At 35.9% G+C, this 21,913-nt stretch overlaps 3 protein-coding genes across 3 annotated transcripts; all 3 read right to left on the reverse strand.

Annotated features, from left to right (window-relative positions):
- Window positions 1-572: 572 nt before the first annotated feature.
- Window positions 573-1,974, reverse strand: LOC108217316 (RNA-binding KH domain-containing protein PEPPER-like). Its single transcript, XM_017390152.2, has 3 exons — window positions 1,693-1,974; window positions 1,257-1,515; window positions 573-760 (listed from the first exon to the last, which is right to left on the reverse strand). The coding sequence occupies exons 1-3, from the start codon at window positions 1,972-1,974 to the stop codon at window positions 573-575; spliced, it is 729 nt and encodes a 242-aa protein (XP_017245641.2).
- Window positions 1,975-6,146: 4,172 nt separating this feature from the next.
- Window positions 6,147-8,801, reverse strand: LOC108218267 (RNA-binding KH domain-containing protein PEPPER-like). Its single transcript, XM_064092186.1, has 7 exons — window positions 8,472-8,801; window positions 7,746-7,995; window positions 7,205-7,356; window positions 6,873-7,085; window positions 6,428-6,526; window positions 6,332-6,379; window positions 6,147-6,188 (listed from the first exon to the last, which is right to left on the reverse strand). The coding sequence occupies exons 1-7, from the start codon at window positions 8,745-8,747 to the stop codon at window positions 6,147-6,149; spliced, it is 1,080 nt and encodes a 359-aa protein (XP_063948256.1). The 5' UTR covers window positions 8,748-8,801.
- A 1,741-nt stretch (window positions 8,802-10,542) lies between these two features.
- LOC108217318 (RNA-binding KH domain-containing protein PEPPER-like) lies at window positions 10,543-15,751 on the reverse strand. The gene is made up of 7 exons (XM_017390153.2): window positions 15,430-15,751; window positions 14,981-15,239; window positions 14,277-14,428; window positions 13,943-14,167; window positions 12,563-12,757; window positions 11,908-11,948; window positions 10,543-10,639 (listed from the first exon to the last, which is right to left on the reverse strand). Exons 1-7 carry the CDS (start codon window positions 15,709-15,711, stop codon window positions 10,543-10,545), a joined length of 1,251 nt encoding a protein of 416 aa, XP_017245642.1. The 5' UTR covers window positions 15,712-15,751.
- Window positions 15,752-21,913: the final 6,162 nt, after the last annotated feature.

Below are 21,913 nucleotides of genomic sequence, written 5' to 3' on the forward strand. Positions count from 1 at the left end.
AAGAAAAAGGCTAAAGCATCTATCTCGCACTTCCTGGTACCACTTAATCCTCCCTTATTCAGTAATCTCTAAAGAGAGAGTACTGTAAGTAGGAGAAACTGAAGCGCAATGGTTCTTGAGTTGATGAACTTCATTGAACATAAAGACATTAGTGTTGAATATATTTTTCTTCGATCAAAGTTTTTTCTAAAGAGCAGCCCCAACAGCCCCAATAGACCAAATCCCTGATTTGGCCCCTCTAATACATGGTAAATGGACAAATGAGGTATAACAAACCTGAGTATTGATAGGTCCAACCTCCAAAGATGATATTCCTGGAGGTCCAGCCGCTTGTCCATTATATGGCCACCCAGACAAACAGGGCACAGTGTCCTGATTCCTTTCGATATCAACAAAAGATGCATCCCGCTTTACCGAAAGAGAGTATTCACTACCATCAAGTCCTGCTTGAGTAGTCGGGTTCAGCATCATCTTGTCAGCATTATCAGTCTGTCGAGTAAGGATATATAGAGGCACAATTTAGTGGTTTCACAAGTCAAGTAGCAAAATTTAATTTTCCAAGCATAAACACATTATAAAGCTATACAAGTATACAAAGGTAAACTTACATTCTTCTCAAATAAAGGAAGAACACTGTGATCCACCAAAAACTTTCTTAAGTGTCCAACAACAGATTTAAGAGCTTTAAGAACATTGATAGCTTCTCCTTCCAATTCCACAACCTTCTCATCTGGATCGATGACATAGGTTGGGACTTCAGCTATCCAAAAAACTTTAGTTAGATGACTCATAGTATAATGATCAATTGTACTTCACTAACAAAGTTTTATGGATATGGGCATGTGGGAACGAATAAACTCCTGGAGTCAGACTTATGGATACTTAGTCCGGAGACAATTTAAAAAATGAGAATACGACTAATCTAATATTTTGAATCCCTATAACAAACAAGCTCCTAAAAGGGAGGAAGCAGACATATCAAAGTGATAAGACAATAGAAACATCTTGAGCGAATACATAATCAGGCAACACAATCTAACCCCATTAATTAACCTGCTAAAATATCGAATCTGTCTTCAACTTAGTGAGGCTGCATTTCATTATATCAATTGAGGAAAAAGATCTTTCTTATGAAAAGCTAAGCATGACTCGAACTTTCCATGGTATAAACATGTATTAGTCAATCACCAAAAATATCAAACATCACATAAATGCATAACACTAGCTATCCACATAATTGCCAAAACAAAACACACCACTTGAGAGGACTCGAATTGCAGCGCCACTCGCCTCCTGCATCGGCCTGATTCTCGCCCCCTGTCTACCAATCAGGCTAAAGCCTTGCCCCGAAGACACCAATAAACGTACACAGCAATTCACACCAGCTGCTCCTGATGATTTGATATCATCTTCATCACCCTCGGGTAATCCAATTACCTGCTTAGATAGCCGCATCACGGCCACCATAGCGGGCGATAACGCAGCATCTGGATCCTCCTTACCAGATATCACCACCTGAATTCAACAATCACTTTAAATTATAATAACATCAAAATCGAAATCAAGAACAAAATCATCATAATCACTGATTTGCACAAAATCACAAGTTCCAACTACAACAAAATCACCGCTCCACCTAAAGATAAACAAGAACAAACTAAAAACCCTAGATGAAAGAAATGAAGCACTCACAACGCGATGAGGACAAGTGACAAGCCCAGGAAGAACATTGACACGAGCACCAGTCTCAACACACAGCTTCTTGACGGTCTCTCCTTTCTTTCCAATGATGGAGCCCACTTTCATCAGCGGCACGATCAATCTGTAGACGTTGCATCCGGGCCAGCCAGGCCACTTGGGCTGCTCATTAGGCTGGGCTTCTGGGGCTTGACTGGGTGTAATTGCAGCCGATGCGTCGAGCTGTGGCTTGGTGGTTGTTGCGGCGGTGCTGACGGTGGGTTGGTAGGAGGCCATTGAATTGATTGAGAGAGATTAAGAAAGGTGGTGGGTTTTGCAAGACACGGCGAAGAGAAAGAGGGGATGTAAAAATTGGTTGCACTAAGACTGCTGAGTGTGTGTACAAAATAAGTGAGTGAGGCCTATTTATAGGGGGGCAATTTTGGCATTTAAGTCCATTAATATGATGGTTTTCTTATCAATTTTAATGATTTTATTCTCATTCTCTAATGGGTGCATGTGGGTCCGTATTAACAATTTATTTTTAGTTGGCGGTTAATTTCTATTAACTCTATTTTCATTAAGGATTTGTCTAGTGTGTTGTGGACACATGCTATACACTAAAAATCTATGAATCGGATGTTTTTGATTGGTGAGGTTGTGAGGTGGAGCATTATTAAAGAGTTTAGCCAATCAAAATAAGAGAAATTTATCAAATTTTGTGCTTATGTGTCCATGACCCACCATAAAAAACCGTTTCATTAATAATAAAAAAATCTTCATTCAAAATCTTCCAATTAACTAAAAGTGGAATAATTGTTAGTGTCACACACACTACAAAAATTCTTCAGCATCCACAGTTTTTATTCTTACGTATTTATTATTATTATTGGGTATGATTAATACCAAAATACACTAGATCATATTATGTAATTGCTGGATTTTTGTAATCTATTTCAAATTTTTTGAGATAATTGTCAAAGATAATTTGGATTAAATTATAATAAATCTTTTTCTAAGTTGATGACATTTAAAACATTTAAAATAAAAATCAGTTTAAAATTATATAGCATAAAGTTAAAAATTCTCTAAAATTATGTTTATATTAGAAAAAAGGCAAAATAAACATCTTAATAAAACTTGAAAAATATATCTTATTAAAAGATTATATGAACCCCACAAGCTATTATAACTATCATAATAATCATTACTCAATGACATATAATTAGAGATGGGCATTCATCTCGTCCCGCTCGACCCCGATCCGATCCCGCCTCGTTCGGGTCGGGGATTCGGGGATTTTTTCTGGGGCGGGGAATGGGGAAAGTTCTATAAAAAATTCGGGGATCAGGCCGGGGTCGGGGGTTTGTGTCTCCCCACCCCGATCCCGATGTCGATTGTATATTTATAAAAATAATAATATATTTATATGTATTATGCTAAATAAATTATTAAAAATAGATATCTTTTATAATATTATTATAATTAAAAAATAATCTTTATTTTTATTGGTCGATTATATTTATATTGTAATATAATATATTTGAAAATTTTAAAATTTTCTTTTATTTATATTATTAATCAATTTTAATATGATTTGATGTTGAAAATAGGAGATAATATCATTTTATTAGTATATTAGGAGTTAACAGTTTTTATTTATTAGAAAGCATATTTTATATTATAAAATTATTTTTTTTAATTAAAAAATAAAATTCCCCGAATCTCCGCGGGGATCCCCGTTCCCGGTTCGGGGCAGAGATCAGAGAGGAAAAGAATCTTCATTCGGGGTTCGGGGCCCGATCGGGGATGGGTATTAAATTCGGGGGATCGGGGGCGGGGATAGCCCTCCCCGACCCGAAGTGCCCCGCGCCCATCCCTACATATAAGGTTAAAAATGAATTCGCTTATTCGAATATGAGTTTACTTGTTTTTTAATTATTATAATTTATATTCATATAATAAAAATAAGTAAATGTCATTTTAAAGCACAGTGGCATATTTATTTAAATTAGTTTGAATAATTTAGGAATACAAAGACTACTCTAATTAAAAGTTATTTTGATGCTCGATTTTTATTTGTATAGAATAGTTTAAATAACATACATTCACGCCAATCCTGTTCTCCTCAAAAATATTTGGTGACTTAAAATAAAGTATCTTTTTATAATCATACAAGATATGATTAGTTATTCCTTCCTCACCTGGGTTAGATGCTGCTATTGTAGGACTGTAGGATGCTATTTGCATCCCTTTTCTATGGCCAAAAATCAATTCTGTATATCTACTATACAAAATTGCATTTTGCATCCCTGTGTTTCAAACCTGATACAAGCTACACCCTCAGTTCGTTTTAGCAACTAATTAAGACGTTAACATTAAAATTTTCAAGGATATAACAGGATATATGCATTTCAATAATTATATTATTGTGTATATATCAGCTCTATGCATCTTAACCCTAATTATGTTTCTTCTTCATCATACACAGGTCTTCTACAAACTCTAAATATCTTTAATCTCATCTAGGTCATGGCTGAGATGTGTCTTTGTAGGCCATCAAAGAGGGTGCTTGAGAGAACGGCTTGGACTGACTCAAATGTTGGGCATTGATTCATCTGTTGTGTTGATTACAAGTGTACGTAATTTTTTTAAATGCATGTGTGATACCAACGCTTTGCGTGCACAAAGAATCATACCAGGTCTACAAAAACGAATTAATAATTTAGAAGCTATGAATTGCGAGTAACTGATTACGCTATGTAAGAGTAATTAGGGTTCTCGACAATCATTTGGGTTTGAATTGGGGATTGGGATTTTAGAACAATTTTAAACAGCTTCTGGATTGAAAAAACAATTTTTCCTATGTTAACGGTCAATTTTAATGTTCATCCATAAAAATGGTGTAGCTTGTATCGAGTTTGAAACATACGGGATGCAAAGTGTAATTTTATAAAGTAGATATATACAACTTATTTTTTGTCACAAAAAAGAATGTGAAATCTATATATAAAGATCGATATAATCTAACCATAGTAGCAACTCGTATAAATATATTTTTATACATATGTATGTTTTTCTAACATTCCATTTTATCTCAATGACGCTTTCAGAGGTTTTGTCGAATCAGTTTCAACTCATGTCATAGGTCAAACTATATGTCTAAGTTTATGGTTAATGAATGGCATCTATTGGGTTTTGATAAAACAAGTCCGTCCACTAATCAATGTAGCATCATCTGTCATATGTGGATTATATTGTGTGATAAATGAAAGTCCATTTGTATATCAGCTAAGATAAGGTACTAAAAGATTAATTAAAATAAGTTTATATCTAAAAATTAAAATAAAACAAACATGCTGTTAAACATTCAAATTAAAATATTAATCAGAATAAATATTACAAACATAGTAACCGGCGGTGAGAGTACCCTAGTTAAATCTCTACATAGACGGTTTTCTGATCAATTTTAATGATTTTATTCCCATTCTTTGATGTGTGTCTGTGGACCCGCATTAACAATTAATTTTAGTTGACGGTTAATTTCTATTAACTCTATTTTCATTAAAGATTTGTCTAGCGTGTGTAGGCACATGCTAAGTACTAAAATAAAATTTATGAATTTGATATATTTAAGTGGTGTATTTGTGTTAAAGGAGAGGTCGTAGCCAATCAAAATAATAGAAATTTATCAAATTTTGTGCTTATTATGTGTCCATGACACACGATATAGAAAACCGCTTCATTAATAATCAAAAATCTTCCACTTAGCTAAAAGTGGAATAATTGTTAGTGTCACGCACAAGAAAAATCCTCCTCCATCCGCAGTTTTTATTCTTACGTATTAATTTTTATTAGTGGGTATGATTAATACGAAAACACACTAGATCATTTTATATACTTGTTGAATTTTTGTAATCTATTTCAAATTTTTTTAGATAACTATCAAAGTTTTTTGGATTAAATTATAGAAAATCTTTTTCTAAGTTGTTGACATTTAGAACATTTAAAATAAAAATCAGTTTAAAATTATATAAGATGAAAATAAAATTATCTAAAATTATGTTTATATTAAAAAAAGGCAAAACAAACATATTAATAAAACTTGAAAAATATATCTTGTTAAGATTATATAAACCACACAAGCTATTATAAATATTAGGATTGAGCAAAAAACTGAGTTAAAACCGAGACCGGGAAAACCGGGGAAAACCGGTCCGAAAACAACCGAACCGAAAAACTAAAAATCGATCCGATATAAATGGTAGTGTAAAAGCTTAATTGTATAATCATCGATCTGTCTCACACTTAAACCAACAATCTACTTAAATTGTACAACAGAACAACCAGCAAGGACTCTAAGGGGCAAAAAAAATACAGGAAATGTAAATATAAACAACATATGTAGAAGGAAATCTTATCCCAGAATTTACATCCTGGAGCTACCATGTCCCCTAATTCTGATTACATTAGCTCCTGAGGAGATCTTCGTCCTGCTTGCTAACACATTCCTACAGAAAGAAAAAAAAATATATTAGCCAGGATCTTATAAACACTTATCTCCCTTCCTAGTTATACCATGTATGGTTTCTAGCATTAGCATGTACTTGGAGAAATAATAATACAAGAAAAACTGTGTATTGTCATGTCTTACCTGAACAAGTAGCTGAGCAACCTCAACCTCTGATGGTGTCCCCTTAATCTGAATGGTGATTTCATCGGGTAAGCCTTAGCTTTCTTGCACAGTCACAGTAGCACCACTATACCGCCGGATGTATGCGATATTTGATCCATCCACTCCAATAATGCCATGGGCATACATGAGCGGAATTTGCGTTGTTTGTGCTACCTAGTATTGAGGAAACATTTCTGTCAGAAACAACACAAGTTAGGGTAATATATAGATGATATGCTCTTCTGAAACACATAAGAAAGTACAGCAAATACTAGAAATCTCCCGAACAATATAAATCAACTCTAACTGCAGATTCAGCAATGTGATAATTAAAGCTTTAATTTGATAGAAATTAAAAGGTTCCATGTTTAGACAAACTATTTTTGGTCTTAAATGTCTTAAACTTCATTGATTTCATTTTTATTTGGCCAATTTATTATCTAAAGAGCAGCCAATAGACCAAATCCCTGATTTTGGCCCCTTTAATACATGGTAAATGGACAAATGCGGTATAACAAACCTGAGTATTAATAGGTCCAACCTCCAAAGAAGATATTCCTGGAAGTCGAGCCGCTTGTCCCTTATATGGCCACCCAGACAAAGAGGATACAGGGTCCTGATTCCTTTCGAGATCAGCATATAGTGCATCCCGCTTTACCGAAAGAGAGAATTCACTACCATCAGATCCTGCTTGAGTAGTCGGGTTCAGCGTCATCTTGTCAGCATTATCAGTCTGTCGAGTAAGGATATATAGAGGCACAATTTAGTGGTTTCACAAGTCAAGTAGAAAAATGTAATTTCCAAAGCATAAACACATTATAAATCTATACAAGTCTACAAAGGTAAACTTACACTCTTCTCAAATAAAGGAAGAACACTGTGATCCACCAAAAACTTTCTTAAGTGTCCAACAACAGATTCAAGAGCTTTAAGAACATTGATAGCTTCTCCTTCCAATTCCACAACCTTCTCATCTGGATCATTATTACATGCTGGAACTTCATCTATACACGAACTTTAGTGTTAGATGACTCATAGCATAATGATGAAGCCCTTAGAAATTGACGAAAATCCAGTATAGTATCTTACAGATAAATTGTATCTTATTGTTTTACATATTATAAACTAATATAAATGATGGACGGAGGAAGCAGAAGTATCAAAGTAATCAGACATTAAATTAGACATCCCAGGCAAATACATAGTTATGCAACACAATATATAGCAATTCAAGTTATCTTCGCTTACTAAAACAATATCAATTGTCTCTTCCAAAATTATATACCTAATTAGAAGATCACCAAAGATAAAATCCAACACATCACTTATGAGACATTATGCAATTAAAGGGAATTGATCAATACTCTACAAAATTTCCAAACAAAACATATACCTCTTGAGAAAACCTGTATTGCGGCGCCACTAGCCTCCTGTATCGACTTGACTGTCAACCCTTGTCGACCAATCAGACTATATGCATGTCCAGAAGGCACCAATAAACGGACACAGCAAGACACAGCAGATGATTCAATATAATCTTCATCACCCTCGGGTAATTCATTTATTCGTCTGGATAGTCTTATAACCGCAACCATAGCGGGCCATAACATAGCATCTACTTCTTCTTTACTAGATATCAACACCTGAATTCAACAATCACTTAAATTAAATGAGAAGCACCTTATAATAAAAACCCTATCATTGTAATCAGTAATTTGCACCAGTCACCAGTTTCAACAACACAGATCACACGTTCTCATAATCAGATCACAAGCTTATAAGAAAAAATAAACAATAAGATAAATCGAAAAGAAACTAAAACCCTGGATCTAAGAAATCAGTAATTTGCACCATATCACCAGTTTCAACAACACAAATCACAGGTTCTCATCAGATCACAACTTATAAACAAAGATAAACAACAAGATAAATCGAAAAGAGACTAAAACCCTAGATCTAAGAAATCAGAAATTTGCACCATATCACCAGTTTCAACAACACAAATCACAGGTTCTCATCAGATCACAAGCTTATAAACAAAAATAAACAACAGGATAAATCGAAAAGAAACTAAAACCCTAGATCTCAAAACCCTAGATCTAAGAAATGAGGTGCTCACGATGCGATTAGCAGATGTGACTGGCCCATGAAGAACATTGACACGAGCACGAGTCTCCGCGCAGAGCTTCTTGACAGCCTCTCCCTTTCTACAAATGATGCAGCAAACTTTCGTAGCAGGCACGATCAATCTGAACACGATGTATCCGGGCCGACCAGGCCACTTGGGCTGCTCAGGCTGGGCCGCTGGGGATTCAGGGGGTGTAATTGGAGATGTAAAAAGATGTGGCTCGGTGAGTGGTGCGGTGGTGGTGACGGTGGGGTGGTAGGAGGCCATTGAATCGGAGAGATTAAGAAAGGTTGGTAAGATAGCGAAAAGAAAGCCGCGATGTAAAAAATGCTTGCACTCAAATTGCTGCTGCGTGTTGAGAATATGTGAGGGAGGGGTTATTTATAACTGGGCACTAGGTCCATGGGCAATTGTGGCATTTGAGAATTCCTTAATATTGACGGCTATTCTTGTAAATGAATTTTTTGAAGTTTTTCGCGAAATTTGTGTATCTAGTCGGAGAATCGGGGCATATTCAATTGGGATTTTCAAGTTTTTTTTTTCATTTATGAAGTTTCGGTATATTCAATTTAGATTTTAAAAAACGTATCAAAATCTTGGGTTATTCAATTAAGATTTAAAAAAACGTGTCAAAATCTTTGGTTATTCAATTTAGATTTTAAAAAACCTATCAATATCTTTGGTTATTGAGTTTAGATTTTTAATTTATCTTATACTCCCTCTATACTCCTTTTGTGCCTTTTATTTCTTTACACTTTTTTTAATGGCTCGACGCATATAAAACATAATTTCATAACTTTTTTTTAATATTTATCTTTTTTGTATAAAAGTTTAGATAGTAAATTTTTATTCAGAAGAAAAAAAGTTCAAACTAATTTATCAAACTATATTTTATGAGCATTAGAATGCGTGTCGAGCCTCCGTCCCCCAATGTAAACGATTGAGGGGGATGGAGGGAGTAAAATCTATTGATATTTAATAAGGATTTTAAATTATATTTGCAAATCTGATGATTTTTAATTAAAATTAGTTAAAATCTATTAAATTATGATGATATCAATGAATTTTTTAGATATCATAAACAGTGTTATATTATCTACCCCAAATTCTATCTCAAAATATTTTTCACAAATAACGTGACAGACACATGAATGATTTTAATTAGGTGGTTTATGTGTACACAAGAACTCCGATTATTATTAGTGTGAGTGTAACGAATCAGATATTGCCAACTAGGATTTGGGACGAAAATTTTGGAAAAAATTTCGGAGTACCTAGCATTTTCCTATCATAAAATAATGAATCTTGTAGGTCTATATTGTGTATTTTATGAATTTCGAAGTCGCACTATATTTCAAGAGATCATCCTGTGAGATTTTGAAACATTGTACTTGAATCCTAAACACTCTAAATCAGTTCTAACATATTTTATCAAGAAAATGCATAAAATCAAAATAAAATACAATCCATTAAAATCCACATATTACTGTTAATGCATCAATATTAGAGTTGAATACACCTTTACTTAACGCTCGAACAATTTTTTTTTTTTTAAAATATGATTCTTTTGTAAAACTATTTTGAGTAAATTTAATTCTGCTCTACAGTCACTTTAGACTATTATTAGTACACTACAAGAAAAGCGGCTACTTTGGATCGTTTTTTTGACCGGAAGCTATTTTCGACCATAAACGTCCGAAAATAAATTCGGTTGAAAATAGTAAAAGTGACCAGAAAAGGTCAAAAATAAATCCAGTCGAAAATAATTATTTTTGACCGCCCATGCACTCCAGTTTTTTCGAATATTCTTTTTAATTAAATTTTAAAAAAAATAAGTCCTTAAATTTGAAGTTCTTTAAAAAAAATGAACTTACCCAAATATCCTCTGCTTTTACAATTAATTTAAAATTGATAATTAAATATGTTGGTAGAATATAATAGGATGCTAGTACCTCTTCTAAGTTCTACCAACTTCCCCTATCTAAACCCTGATCTCTTGAAACCCGAGCCGTCATGACCTAGGATACTGAGCAGAGCCTCCCACTCTTCCTGCCCTCATTTCTCATCCCTTCACCCCGCTCATGCCCTTAGCAATATCAACCTTGATCTGAAAAAAGTTCAGTACAACATCTGGGCCGAGTTGTCTCAGGTTGCTGCTCCTGCACATAATGTCATGGATAAAGAGAGTTTACTAGAATTACATTGTATTCTCGTAAGATGACATTAACAACTTATACATATATATATTATATCCAAAATTGTAATTTTCAATTTCATCTTATTTTGATATAAGCATATGAAATATATAAATACATGACCGGCCACATAAATAAGTTTTAATTATTTCATTTAATGCACAATGCATTCCTCTAGGAAATAAGCGTACTGTAAAAGCATTCTTCATAAATATAACACATTTAAATTATGAATAAAAAATATTTCCGATTTCAGTGCCTAAGGTATAACCTCTGTTTTTGAAGTCGGTGATCCGATTAATCCCTGTTCTACGAACTGATTAAATATCCGATTAATCCTCAACCAATTCAATTAATCCCCGATTATTAATCCTTGTTCCGTGACTTCACGGATAAAATCCGATTCTCGCTTTTTACTGGGTATAACTACAAAACGACCTTGCTCTTCTAAATATGAAACTATTTGAACCTTCGACGACCTGATTTTGGTAAACACGATATTTATGAGAATGTAAAATGCTGGCAAAAGCTCTATCTGAATGTCCTACAAAATTTAGTTCATCACCCCAAACTGGCCCAAAGTCATAGTTTTTTTCTCAGTTGTTATTTTTCAGGAAAGGAAATAAACGGCTTGGCTAGCAAAAAACGTGCCAACAAATACGCAAACAGTCTTTGCAAAAGCACACATTTGCCACCATAAACACCTGCAGCAGTTGCAAGTTATTTGATGATCAGGTGAAGTTGGAGAAGAGCAAAAGTAGCACTAAAGCCTCGGAAAGAAGGCCAGCACACACTAAAGCCTGAAAAGTGAGAAGTAATCCTCACTTGTTTCGTATACATTCTTGAGGAATCTAGATGTGATCAGTTTTGCTAGGCATATGCCATATAGTTCAGGACACTTACTGCCCATCAGCCAGGGTCTAGTATGCAGAAGCGCACGAATTTGATAAGATTTCATTGTAACGCTATTTAAATCACGTACTATATATCTAAAAAATTAGGAATATCTCTAAGCATGCCATGTCGCCTCCTCGAGATCCTGCTTAATATATAAATAATGTAGAAAATAGATTTGTAAAAGTTTAATTGTATAATCATTGATCTGTCTCAAACTTAAACCAACAATCTACTTAAATTGTACAACAGAACAACCAGCAAGGACTCTAATTAGGGGGCAAAAAGAATACAGGAAATGTAATCCTGGAGCTACCATGTCCCCTGGTTCTGATTACGTTAGCTCCTGAGGATCTTCGTCCTGCTTGCTAACACATTCCTATATAATGAAAAAAAAATAAAATTAGCCAGGATCTTTTAAACACTTATCTCCCTTCCTAGTTATACCATGTATGGCTTCTAGCATTAGCATGGTACTTGGAGAAATCATAATACAAGAAAAACTGTGTATTGTCATGTCTAATTCATTGATCTAACTGTATTCTGAGAAAGCAAGCACAGGACAGAATTTTTATGAAAAGATTTAAAGTGATTTTGACCCCAAGTATAGGGATGAAATTTGAAAATAACACTAATATTAATTATATAATTTGTTGACATCATATTGGTTTGATCTCACTAGACACAATAACAATAGACTGTTATGTATAAAAACCTGGATATTGAGTATATTATGGTCAACAAAGATCACATGACAGGGACCTAGTAAAACCTAAAAAAATGTAATAATATACATTGTATAGGGTCGCGCTCAAAGAGAACCAGTCACATATAATATATATGTGTATACATATATATGGTTTTGGACATAGTTAACACCGATAATATAAATAAAACACATTTTAGCTGAAATTCTATAACTTAAATGGTCCATAGGAAAACTAAATATAATTTGATAGCATGTCAAAAACATCTAGGAAATGATCCTCTTACCTGAATAAGTTGCTGAGCAACCTCCACCTCCGGTGGTGTCCCCTTAACCTGAATGGTGATTTCATCTGGTAAACCTGGGCTTTCTTGAACAGTCACGATAGCACCACTATAACGCCGGATGTGTGCGATATTTGATCCATCTACTCCAATAATGCCATGGGCATACATGAGCGGAATTTGCGTTGTTTGTGCTACCTATTTATGAGGAAACATGTCACAGTCAGAAATACACACTTCAGGGTAACAGATGATATTCCGGAATGTCCGGAACGCATAAGAGAACAGAGCACAGACTGGAAATCTCCCAGACAATATAAATCAACAGTAACAGATTCAACAATGTAATAGTTTAGTCTTTGATAAAAATCTGAAAGGTTTTTAAAACTAAAAAAAGAGACCCTCGAATCAGTAAATAGATATCTCAGGATATCTATTAGTAATGGCTAATGGATGCTCGGGTGATTTGGTTCCACTTTCAGACAAACTAATTTTTGGTCTTCAATGTGTGTACACATCCTAATAGTTTAGCTAGTTTATTCCCTTTCTGATGCAATCAATATGCAATGCCTCAATATATACAAACCCTCTACTAAAGTGACATATGTACGAGGGTAATAAAGGGTAATTAAATCCTTAATTAGTGTACGGTGAGGTGGCAGTAGAGAGGGATAGAGATAAGGAAGAGTAAAGGTTGTAGCCTTCAGCATTTGAGAGATCTTCTGTAAATGCCTCGTAGGTGGTCGGGGTTCGCAGAACAAAGAGAAAGAGGGTATGGAGAGACCATGGATCAAGGGGGTCACTGGAGATATTGTAAGATAGATGGATTCTGCATGTGTGAAGATGTTTATCGATTTATCAATGGTAGAATTCGAGGGGATTCCTCTGTTTGGTACCAGTGGGAAAATAGGAGATGCCTATTCCTTTGTTTTGGTTTGCCGTGAAGCAGACCGAAAGAATTGGCAAAGTTCTGCTAGGAATTTATCAAGATTAATCAGCACAACAGTTTTTGCGAGCCATCATTGCACAATTGAACAGGTTCAAAATTTAAAACTAAACAGGTTAGCTCAAGTTTAAAATTTTATATTATTACAAAGAAACAAAAAGAAAAAAAGGCTAAAGCATCTATCTCGCAATTCCTGGTACCAATTAATCCTCCCTTATTCAGTAATCTCTAAACAGAGAATACTTTTCGTAGGAGAAACTGAAGCGCAATGGTTCTTGAGTTAATGAACTTCATTGAACATAAAGACATTAGTGTTAAATATATTTTTTCTTCGATCAAAGTTTTTTCTAAAGAGCAGCCCCTACAGCCCCAATAGACCAAATCCCTGATTTGGCCCCTCTAATACATGGTAAATGGACAAATGCGGTATAACAAACCTGAGTATTGATAGGTCCAACCTCCAAAGATGATATTCCTGCAGGTCCAGCCGCTTGTCCATTATATGGCCACCCAGACAAACAGGGTACAGTGTCCTGATTCCTTTCGAGATCAACAAAAGGTGCATCCCGCTGTACCGAAAGAGAGAATTCACTACCATCAGATCCTGCTTGAGTAGTCGGGTTCAGCGTCATCTTGTCAGAATTATCAGTCTGTCGAGTAAGCTATATAGAGGCACAATTTAGTGGTTTCACAAGTCAAGTAGCAAAATGTAATTTTCAAAGCATAAACACATTATAATAAAGCTATACAGGTATACAAAGGTAAACTTACATTCTTCTCAAATAAAGGAAGAACACTGTGATCCACCAAAAACTTTCTTAAGTGTCCAACAACATATTCAAGAGCTTTAAGAACATTGATAGCTTCTCCTTCCAGTTCCACAACCTTCTCATCTGGATCGATGACATAGGTTGGGACTTCAGCTATCCACAAAACTTTAATTAGATGACTCATAGTATAATGATCAATTGTACTTCACTAACAAAGTTATTATGGATATGGGCATGTGGGAACGAATAAACTCCTGGAGTTAGACTTATGGATACTTAGTCCGGAGACAATTTAAAATATGAGAATACGACTAATCTAATATTTTGAATCCCTTTAACAAATTATCACATGCATGTCATCCACATTTAACAACTCTAACTTTGTAAGTAGTCATCTCAGAATGCACAAACAAGCTCCTAAAAGGGAGGAAGCAGACATATCAAAGTGATAAGACAACAGAGAGGAATACATAATTAGGCAACACAATCTAACCTCATTAATTAACCTGCTAAAATATAGACTCTGTCTTCAACAAAGTGAGGCTGCATTTCATTATATCAATTGAGGAAAAAGATCTTTCTTATGAAAAGCTAAGCATGACTCGAACTTTTCATGGTATAAACATGTATTAGTCAATCACCAAGTATATCAAACATCACATAAATGCATAATACCATCCACATAATTGCCAAAACAAATCATACCACTTGAGAGGACCCGAATTGCAGCGCCACTCGCCTCCTGCATCGGCCTGATTCTCGCCCCCTGTCTCCCAATCAGGCTAAAGGCTTGTCCCGAAGGCACCAATAAACGCACACAGCAATTCACAGCAGCAGCTCCTGATGATTTAATATCATCTTCATCACCCTCGGGTAATCCAATTACCTGCTTAGATAGCCGCATCACGGCCACCATAGCGGGCGATAACGCAGCATCTGGATCCTCCTTACCAGATATCACCACCTGAATTCAACAATCACTTAAAATTATAATAACATCAAAATCAAAATCAAAATCATAAAATTCGGATGCATATCATCATATCACTGATTTGCACAAAATGACAAGTTTCAACTACAGAAAAATCACCGGTTCACATAAAGATAAACAAGAACAAACTAAAAACCCTAGATGAAAGAAATGAAGCACTCACAACGCGATGAGGACAAGTAACAAGCCCAGGAAGAACATTGACACGAGCACCCGTCTCGACACAGAGCTTCTTGACGGTCTCTCCTTTCTTGCCAATGATGGAGCCCACTTTCATCAGCGGCACGATCAATCTGTACACGTTGCATCCGGGCCAGCCAGGCCACTTGGGCTGCTCATCAGGCTGGGCTGCTGGGGCTTGAGTGGGTGTAATTGCAGCCCATGCGTCGAGCTGTGGCTCGGTGGTTGTTGCTGCGGTGCTGACGGTGGGTTGGTGGGAGGCCATTGAATTGATTGAGAGAGATTAAGAAAGGTGGTGGGTTTTGCAAGAGAGAGTCGAGAGAAAGAGGGGATGTAAAAAAATGGTTGCACTACGACTGCTGCAGTGTGTACAAAATAATTGAGTGAGGCCTATTTATAGGGGGGCAATTTCGGCATTTAAGTCCATTAATATGACGGTATCAATTTTGATGATTTTATTCCCATTCTTTGATGTGTGTATGTGGGCCCGCATTAACAATTTATTTTTAGTGGACGGTTAATTTCTATTAACTCCAATTTCATTAAGGATTTATCTGTTGTGTGATATGGGCACATGCTAAGTACTAAAATAAAATTTATGAATTTGATGTTTTTGATTGGTGTGGTTATGCTAAAGGAGAGGTCGTAGCCAATCAAAATAAAAGAAATTTTTCAAATTTTGTGCTTATTGTGGGTCCATGACACACCATAAAAAACCGTTTCATTAATAATCAAAAATCTTCATTCAAAATCTTCCAATTAATTAAAAGTGGAATAATTATTAGTGTCTGTGGGCCCGCATTAATAATTAATTTTTAGTTGACGGTTAATTTCTAATAACTCCCATATAGGATTTGTCTAGTGTGTCATGGACAGATGCTAAGTACTAAAATAAAATCTATGAATTTGATGTTTTTGATTGGTGTGGTTGTGCTAAAGACAGAGATCCAGCATTATTAAAGAGTGTAGACAATCAAAACAATAGAAATTTATCAAATTTTGTGTCTATTGTGTGTCCATGACACAATATAGAAAAATCGTTTCATTAATAATAAAAAATCTTCATTCAAACTCTTCCTCTTAACTAAAATCGGAATAATTGTTAGTGCCACACACTATATCCACACTTTTTATTCTTACGTATTTATTTTTATTATTGGGTGTGATTAATACGAAAACACACTAGATCATTGTATGTGCTTGCCGAATTTTTGTAATCTATTTTCAATTTTTTTTAGAACTGTCAAAGATTATTTGGATTAAATTATAGAAAATCTTTTTCTAAGTTGATGACATTTAAAATAAAAATCGGTTTAAAATTATATAGGATGAAGTTAAAAGGTTCAGCTGGTTAAAGAGGGGACTTGTATCCTCTTGGTCACAGGTTCGACTCCCGAAGGGAGCGATATTTGTGATTATGCCTCCTGAGCCAGAGCCTGTCGCTTAAGTGCGGTTTACCTTGGTTCACGTGGTTTAAAAAAAAAGCCCGCAAGGGTTGGTTCAGCTGGTTAAAGAGAGGACATGTTTCCTCTTGGTCACAGGTTCGACTCCTGAAGGGAGCAGAATTTGTGATTATGCCTCCTGGATCAGAGCCTGTCGCGCTTAGGTGCGGTTTACCTTGGTTCACGTAGTTTGCAGGCTATTGCGTGAGCTCGTGGGTTTACCCAGTGCGCACGGTTTACCTTGGTTCACGTAGTTTGCAGGCTATTGCGTGAGCTCGTCAGTGCGCACCCGAAGGGTAGTGGCTGCGGGTTCCTACGTTAAAAAAAAAAAAAAAATTCTCTGAAATTATGTTTATATTAAAAAAAGGCAAAACAAACATCATAATAAAACTTAAAAAATATATCTTATTAAGATCATATGAACCCCACAAGCTATTATAAATACCATAATAATCATTACTCAATGACATATATAAGTAGGGATGGGCCAAGGCAATGGCTTGATGACAACGGATATGCCAGCGGAGCTAGAAAGTACTATGGTGGTGAATTTGATGACTGATAATGGGAAAGAATGGGATGAGGATGTTATTAATGATGTCTGTAATGAAAGAGATAGAGAGCTGATTAAGCGTATACCAATCCCAAGTCGTAGTATTCAAGATTCATGGTTTTGGTTATTCGAAGATACAGGATGTTTTACTGTTAAAAGTTGTTATCGGAAATTGCAGGGGGAACAGGTATGGGATCATGCAGCGTTTTGGAGGAAGATGTGGTCTCTGCAGCTGCCAAGTAAAATAACAACTTTTATGTGGCGTGTGTGTCGAAATTGCTTGCCTACTGCTGTGAATTTAGCCAGTAAAAGAGTGCAAATAGATACAAAGTGCTCGTGGTGTCTCGTTCGGAATGAGGATGATACTCATGTTCTGTTTGATTGTTCTTTCGCTAGGACAGTGTGGACAACATTGGGAGTCCAGGAGATGCTTCACATCAATCACGAACAAAGTGCAGTGGAGATAATATATCAGTTATTCAATATTTGCACAAAGGAGAATCTTGCTTTGGTTGCCATGATCTGCTGGAACTTGTGGTACAGGCAAAATAAATGGGTTTGGGATAAGGTGATGGTGTCTGACTATGGAGTCCAAGCTACAGCAAGGAACATGCTTTCGGAATGGCGGCAGAGTCAGCAGGAGAGAGTTACAAACAGCCCGGTGATGAACTCAAGCGCCAGGAGATGGAGTCCTCCACCACAGGGATGGGTGAAGGTAAATACAGATGCTGCGGTGTTCGAAGGGGAGGGGTTTATAGGAGTTGGTTGTGTCGTAAGGGATGCAAATGGTAGATTTATTGGAGCAAGGAACCGTAGGGTGCCGGTGAGCATGCAACCTCGCAAAGCGGAGGCTGTGAGCTTGAAAGAAGCTTTGTCCTGGGTAAAGCAGATGGGGTACATGTACTGCATTTTCGAAACTGATGCAAAGTTGCTTGCAGATGCTTGTAAAGAGTTAAAGGGCAGAGGTTATTTCCATACTACTGTGTCTGATTGTATCGAGTTATTTAAGCACTTTGAAAATGTGCTAGTTGAGTTTGTGAGTAGGTCTGCGAATGAGGTTGCTCATAAGTTAGCGCGGGCAACACATTCTATGTCAGGCATCCATGAGTGGTTGTATACTGCTCCGGAGTTTGTTCGTGATAATTTGTTGATTGATTCTATTTAATGAGAATGCAAGTACGTTTGTTTCAAAAAAAAAAAAGTAGGGATGGGCATTCATCTTGCCCCGCTCGACCCCGATCCGATCCCCGCCTTATTCGGGTCGGGGATTCGGGGATTTTTTCGAGGGCGGAGAACGTCGAAAGTTCTATAAAAAAATTCAAGGATCAGCGCGGGATCGGGGATTCGTGTTTCCCCGCCCCAATCCTGATTATATATTTATAAAAATAATAATATAAATATATATTATACTAAATAAATTATTAAAAATAGATATATTTTATAATATTATTATAATTAGAAAATAATCTTTATTTTTATTGGTCGATTATATTTATATTGTAATATAATATACTTTAAAATTTTAAAATTGTCTTTTATTTATATTATTAATCAATTTTAATATGATTTGATGTTGAAAATAGGAAATAATATCATTTTATTAGTATATTAGGTGTTAGCAGTTTTTTTTATTAAAAAGCATATTATATATTATATAATTATTTTTTTTAGTTAAAAATAAAATTTCCCGAATCTCCGAGGGGATCCCCGTTCCCAGTTCGGGACGGAGATCAGGGAGGAAAAAAATCCATGTTCGAAAAGTACCAGATTTGATTAGTTATTCCTTCCTCACCTAGGTTAGATGCTGCTATAACAGTAGGATGCTATTTTCCGAGGAGTTGTGACTTGTGATCTCTGTTCTATTAAAAGGGCCATTTGGCCAAACTTAAAAAATAGTGACTTCTTGCTTCAAGTAAAGAAGTGGGTTAGAAATAACACAGAAGTAGAATCTGTGAGAGAAGCTAGCTAGCATTCTCAGCTTCTTAAAAACAATTTTACTTATTTACACAAACGAATCAAGAAAAAAAGTCAAAAGCTGTTTCTACTTCAGCAACAACCAAGAAACCATCTGGCCTAATCAGACAACAGCGAACCCGTATTGCATACAATTGATTTTCTAAATTATAACACCACCAAATGTTTCAATCAATAGAACTGAGATAACGACACAAGGTGAAAATGTGGTGCAATATTAGCAACCAAAGAGCTGCCTCACCATGTAACCAGGAACAGCAAACGGCCTACAAGAATCTCTTGTGCAAGTGTCGGGTAAGATTTGAGCTCCTTGTACCTTACATGTCAAATACAGAATTCAGAAATCATCACCACCATCAGAATTCACAACATAGAACAGGAAAAACAATAAAGTCTATCAGTAAATGACTGCGGTTTACCAGTAGTTACCACACCAAAGCAAAATAACAACTTTTATGTGGCGTGTGTGTCGAAATTGCTTGCCTACTGCTGTGAATTTAGCCAGTAAAAGAGTGCAAATAGATACAAAGTGCTCGTGGTGTCTCGTTCGGAATGAGGATGATACTCATGTTCTGTTTGATTGTTCTTTCGCTAGGACAGTGTGGACAACATTGGGAGTCCAGGAGATGCTTCACATCAATCACGAACAAAGTGCAGTGGAGATAATATATCAGTTATTCAATATTTGCACAAAGGAGAATCTTGCTTTGGTTGCCATGATCTGCTGGAACTTGTGGTACAGGCAAAATAAATGGGTTTGGGATAAGGTGATGGTGTCTGACTATGGAGTCCAAGCTACAGCAAGGAACATGCTTTCGGAATGGCGGCAGAGTCAGCAGGAGAGAGTTACAAACAGCCCGGTGATGAACTCAAGCGCCAGGAGATGGAGTCCTCCACCACAGGGATGGGTGAAGGTAAATACAGATGCTGCGGTGTTCGAAGGGGAGGGGTTTATAGGAGTTGGTTGTGTCGTAAGGGATGCAAATGGTAGATTTATTGGAGCAAGGAACCGTAGGGTGCCGGTGAGCATGCAACCTCGCAAAGCGGAGGCTGTGAGCTTGAAAGAAGCTTTGTCCTGGGTAAAGCAGATGGGGTACATGTACTGCATTTTCGAAACTGATGCAAAGTTGCTTGCAGATGCTTGTAAAGAGTTAAAGGGCAGAGGTTATTTCCATACTACTGTGTCTGATTGTATCGAGTTATTTAAGCACTTTGAAAATGTGCTAGTTGAGTTTGTGAGTAGGTCTGCGAATGAGGTTGCTCATAAGTTAGCGCGGGCAACACATTCTATGTCAGGCATCCATGAGTGGTTGTATACTGCTCCGGAGTTTGTTCGTGATAATTTGTTGATTGATTCTATTTAATGAGAATGCAAGTACGTTTGTTTCAAAAAAAAAAAGTAGGGATGGGCATTCATCTTGCCCCGCTCGACCCCGATCCGATCCCCGCCTTATTCGGGTCGGGGATTCGGGGATTTTTTCGAGGGCGGAGAACGTCGAAAGTTCTATAAAAAAATTCAAGGATCAGCGCGGGATCGGGGATTCGTGTTTCCCCGCCCCAATCCTGATTATATATTTATAAAAATAATAATATAAATATATATTATACTAAATAAATTATTAAAAATAGATATATTTTATAATATTATTATAATTAGAAAATAATCTTTATTTTTATTGGTCGATTATATTTATATTGTAATATAATATACTTTAAAATTTTAAAATTGTCTTTTATTTATATTATTAATCAATTTTAATATGATTTGATGTTGAAAATAGGAAATAATATCATTTTATTAGTATATTAGGTGTTAGCAGTTTTTTTTATTAAAAAGCATATTATATATTATATAATTATTTTTTTTAGTTAAAAATAAAATTTCCCGAATCTCCGAGGGGATCCCCGTTCCCAGTTCGGGACGGAGATCAGGGAGGAAAAAAATCCATGTTCGAAAAGTACCAGATTTGATTAGTTATTCCTTCCTCACCTAGGTTAGATGCTGCTATAACAGTAGGATGCTATTTTCCGAGGAGTTGTGACTTGTGATCTCTGTTCTATTAAAAGGGCCATTTGGCCAAACTTAAAAAATAGTGACTTCTTGCTTCAAGTAAAGAAGTGGGTTAGAAATAACACAGAAGTAGAATCTGTGAGAGAAGCTAGCTAGCATTCTCAGCTTCTTAAAAACAATTTTACTTATTTACACAAACGAATCAAGAAAAAAAGTCAAAAGCTGTTTCTACTTCAGCAACAACCAAGAAACCATCTGGCCTAATCAGACAACAGCGAACCCGTATTGCATACAATTGATTTTCTAAATTATAACACCACCAAATGTTTCAATCAATAGAACTGAGATAACGACACAAGGTGAAAATGTGGTGCAATATTAGCAACCAAAGAGCTGCCTCACCATGTAACCAGGAACAGCAAACGGCCTACAAGAATCTCTTGTGCAAGTGTCGGGTAAGATTTGAGCTCCTTGTACCTTACATGTC

Source organism: Daucus carota, chromosome 4 (assembly GCF_001625215.2).
Source record: "Daucus carota subsp. sativus chromosome 4, DH1 v3.0, whole genome shotgun sequence".
Taxonomy (NCBI): domain Eukaryota; kingdom Viridiplantae; phylum Streptophyta; class Magnoliopsida; order Apiales; family Apiaceae; genus Daucus; species Daucus carota.

What these genes read in the sequence shown, in the direction of transcription:
- LOC108218267 (XM_064092186.1), bottom strand. Translation starts at nt 8,747, where the DNA reads ATGGCCTCCTACCACCCCACCGTCACCACCACCGCACCACTCACCGAG. An exon ending in TCACATCTGCTAATCGCATC is followed by an intron (nt 7,996 to 8,471) that starts GTGAGCACCTCA and finishes TGTTGAATTCAG; the next exon opens with GTGTTGATATCTAGTAAAGA. An exon ending in TTCCTTTATTTGAGAAGAGT is followed by an intron (nt 7,086 to 7,204) that starts GTAAGTTTACCT and finishes CTTACTCGACAG; the next exon opens with ACTGATAATGCTGACAAGAT.
- LOC108217318 (XM_017390153.2), bottom strand. Translation starts at nt 15,711, where the DNA reads ATGGCCTCCCACCAACCCACCGTCAGCACCGCAGCAACAACCACCGAG. An exon ending in TTGCTCAGCAACTTATTCAG is followed by an intron (nt 11,949 to 12,562) that starts GTAAGAGGATCA and finishes TTCATTATATAG; the next exon opens with GAATGTGTTAGCAAGCAGGA. An exon ending in GAAGATCCTCAGGAGCTAAC is followed by an intron (nt 10,640 to 11,907) that starts GTAATCAGAACC and finishes CATTATGTGCAG; the next exon opens with GAGCAGCAACCTGAGACAAC.
- LOC108217316 (XM_017390152.2), bottom strand. Translation starts at nt 1,974, where the DNA reads ATGGCCTCCTACCAACCCACCGTCAGCACCGCCGCAACAACCACCAAG. An exon ending in TCACTTGTCCTCATCGCGTT is followed by an intron (nt 1,516 to 1,692) that starts GTGAGTGCTTCA and finishes TGTTGAATTCAG; the next exon opens with GTGGTGATATCTGGTAAGGA. An exon ending in AATTCGAGTCCTCTCAAGTG is followed by an intron (nt 761 to 1,256) that starts GTGTGTTTTGTT and finishes TTTTTTGGATAG; the next exon opens with CTGAAGTCCCAACCTATGTC.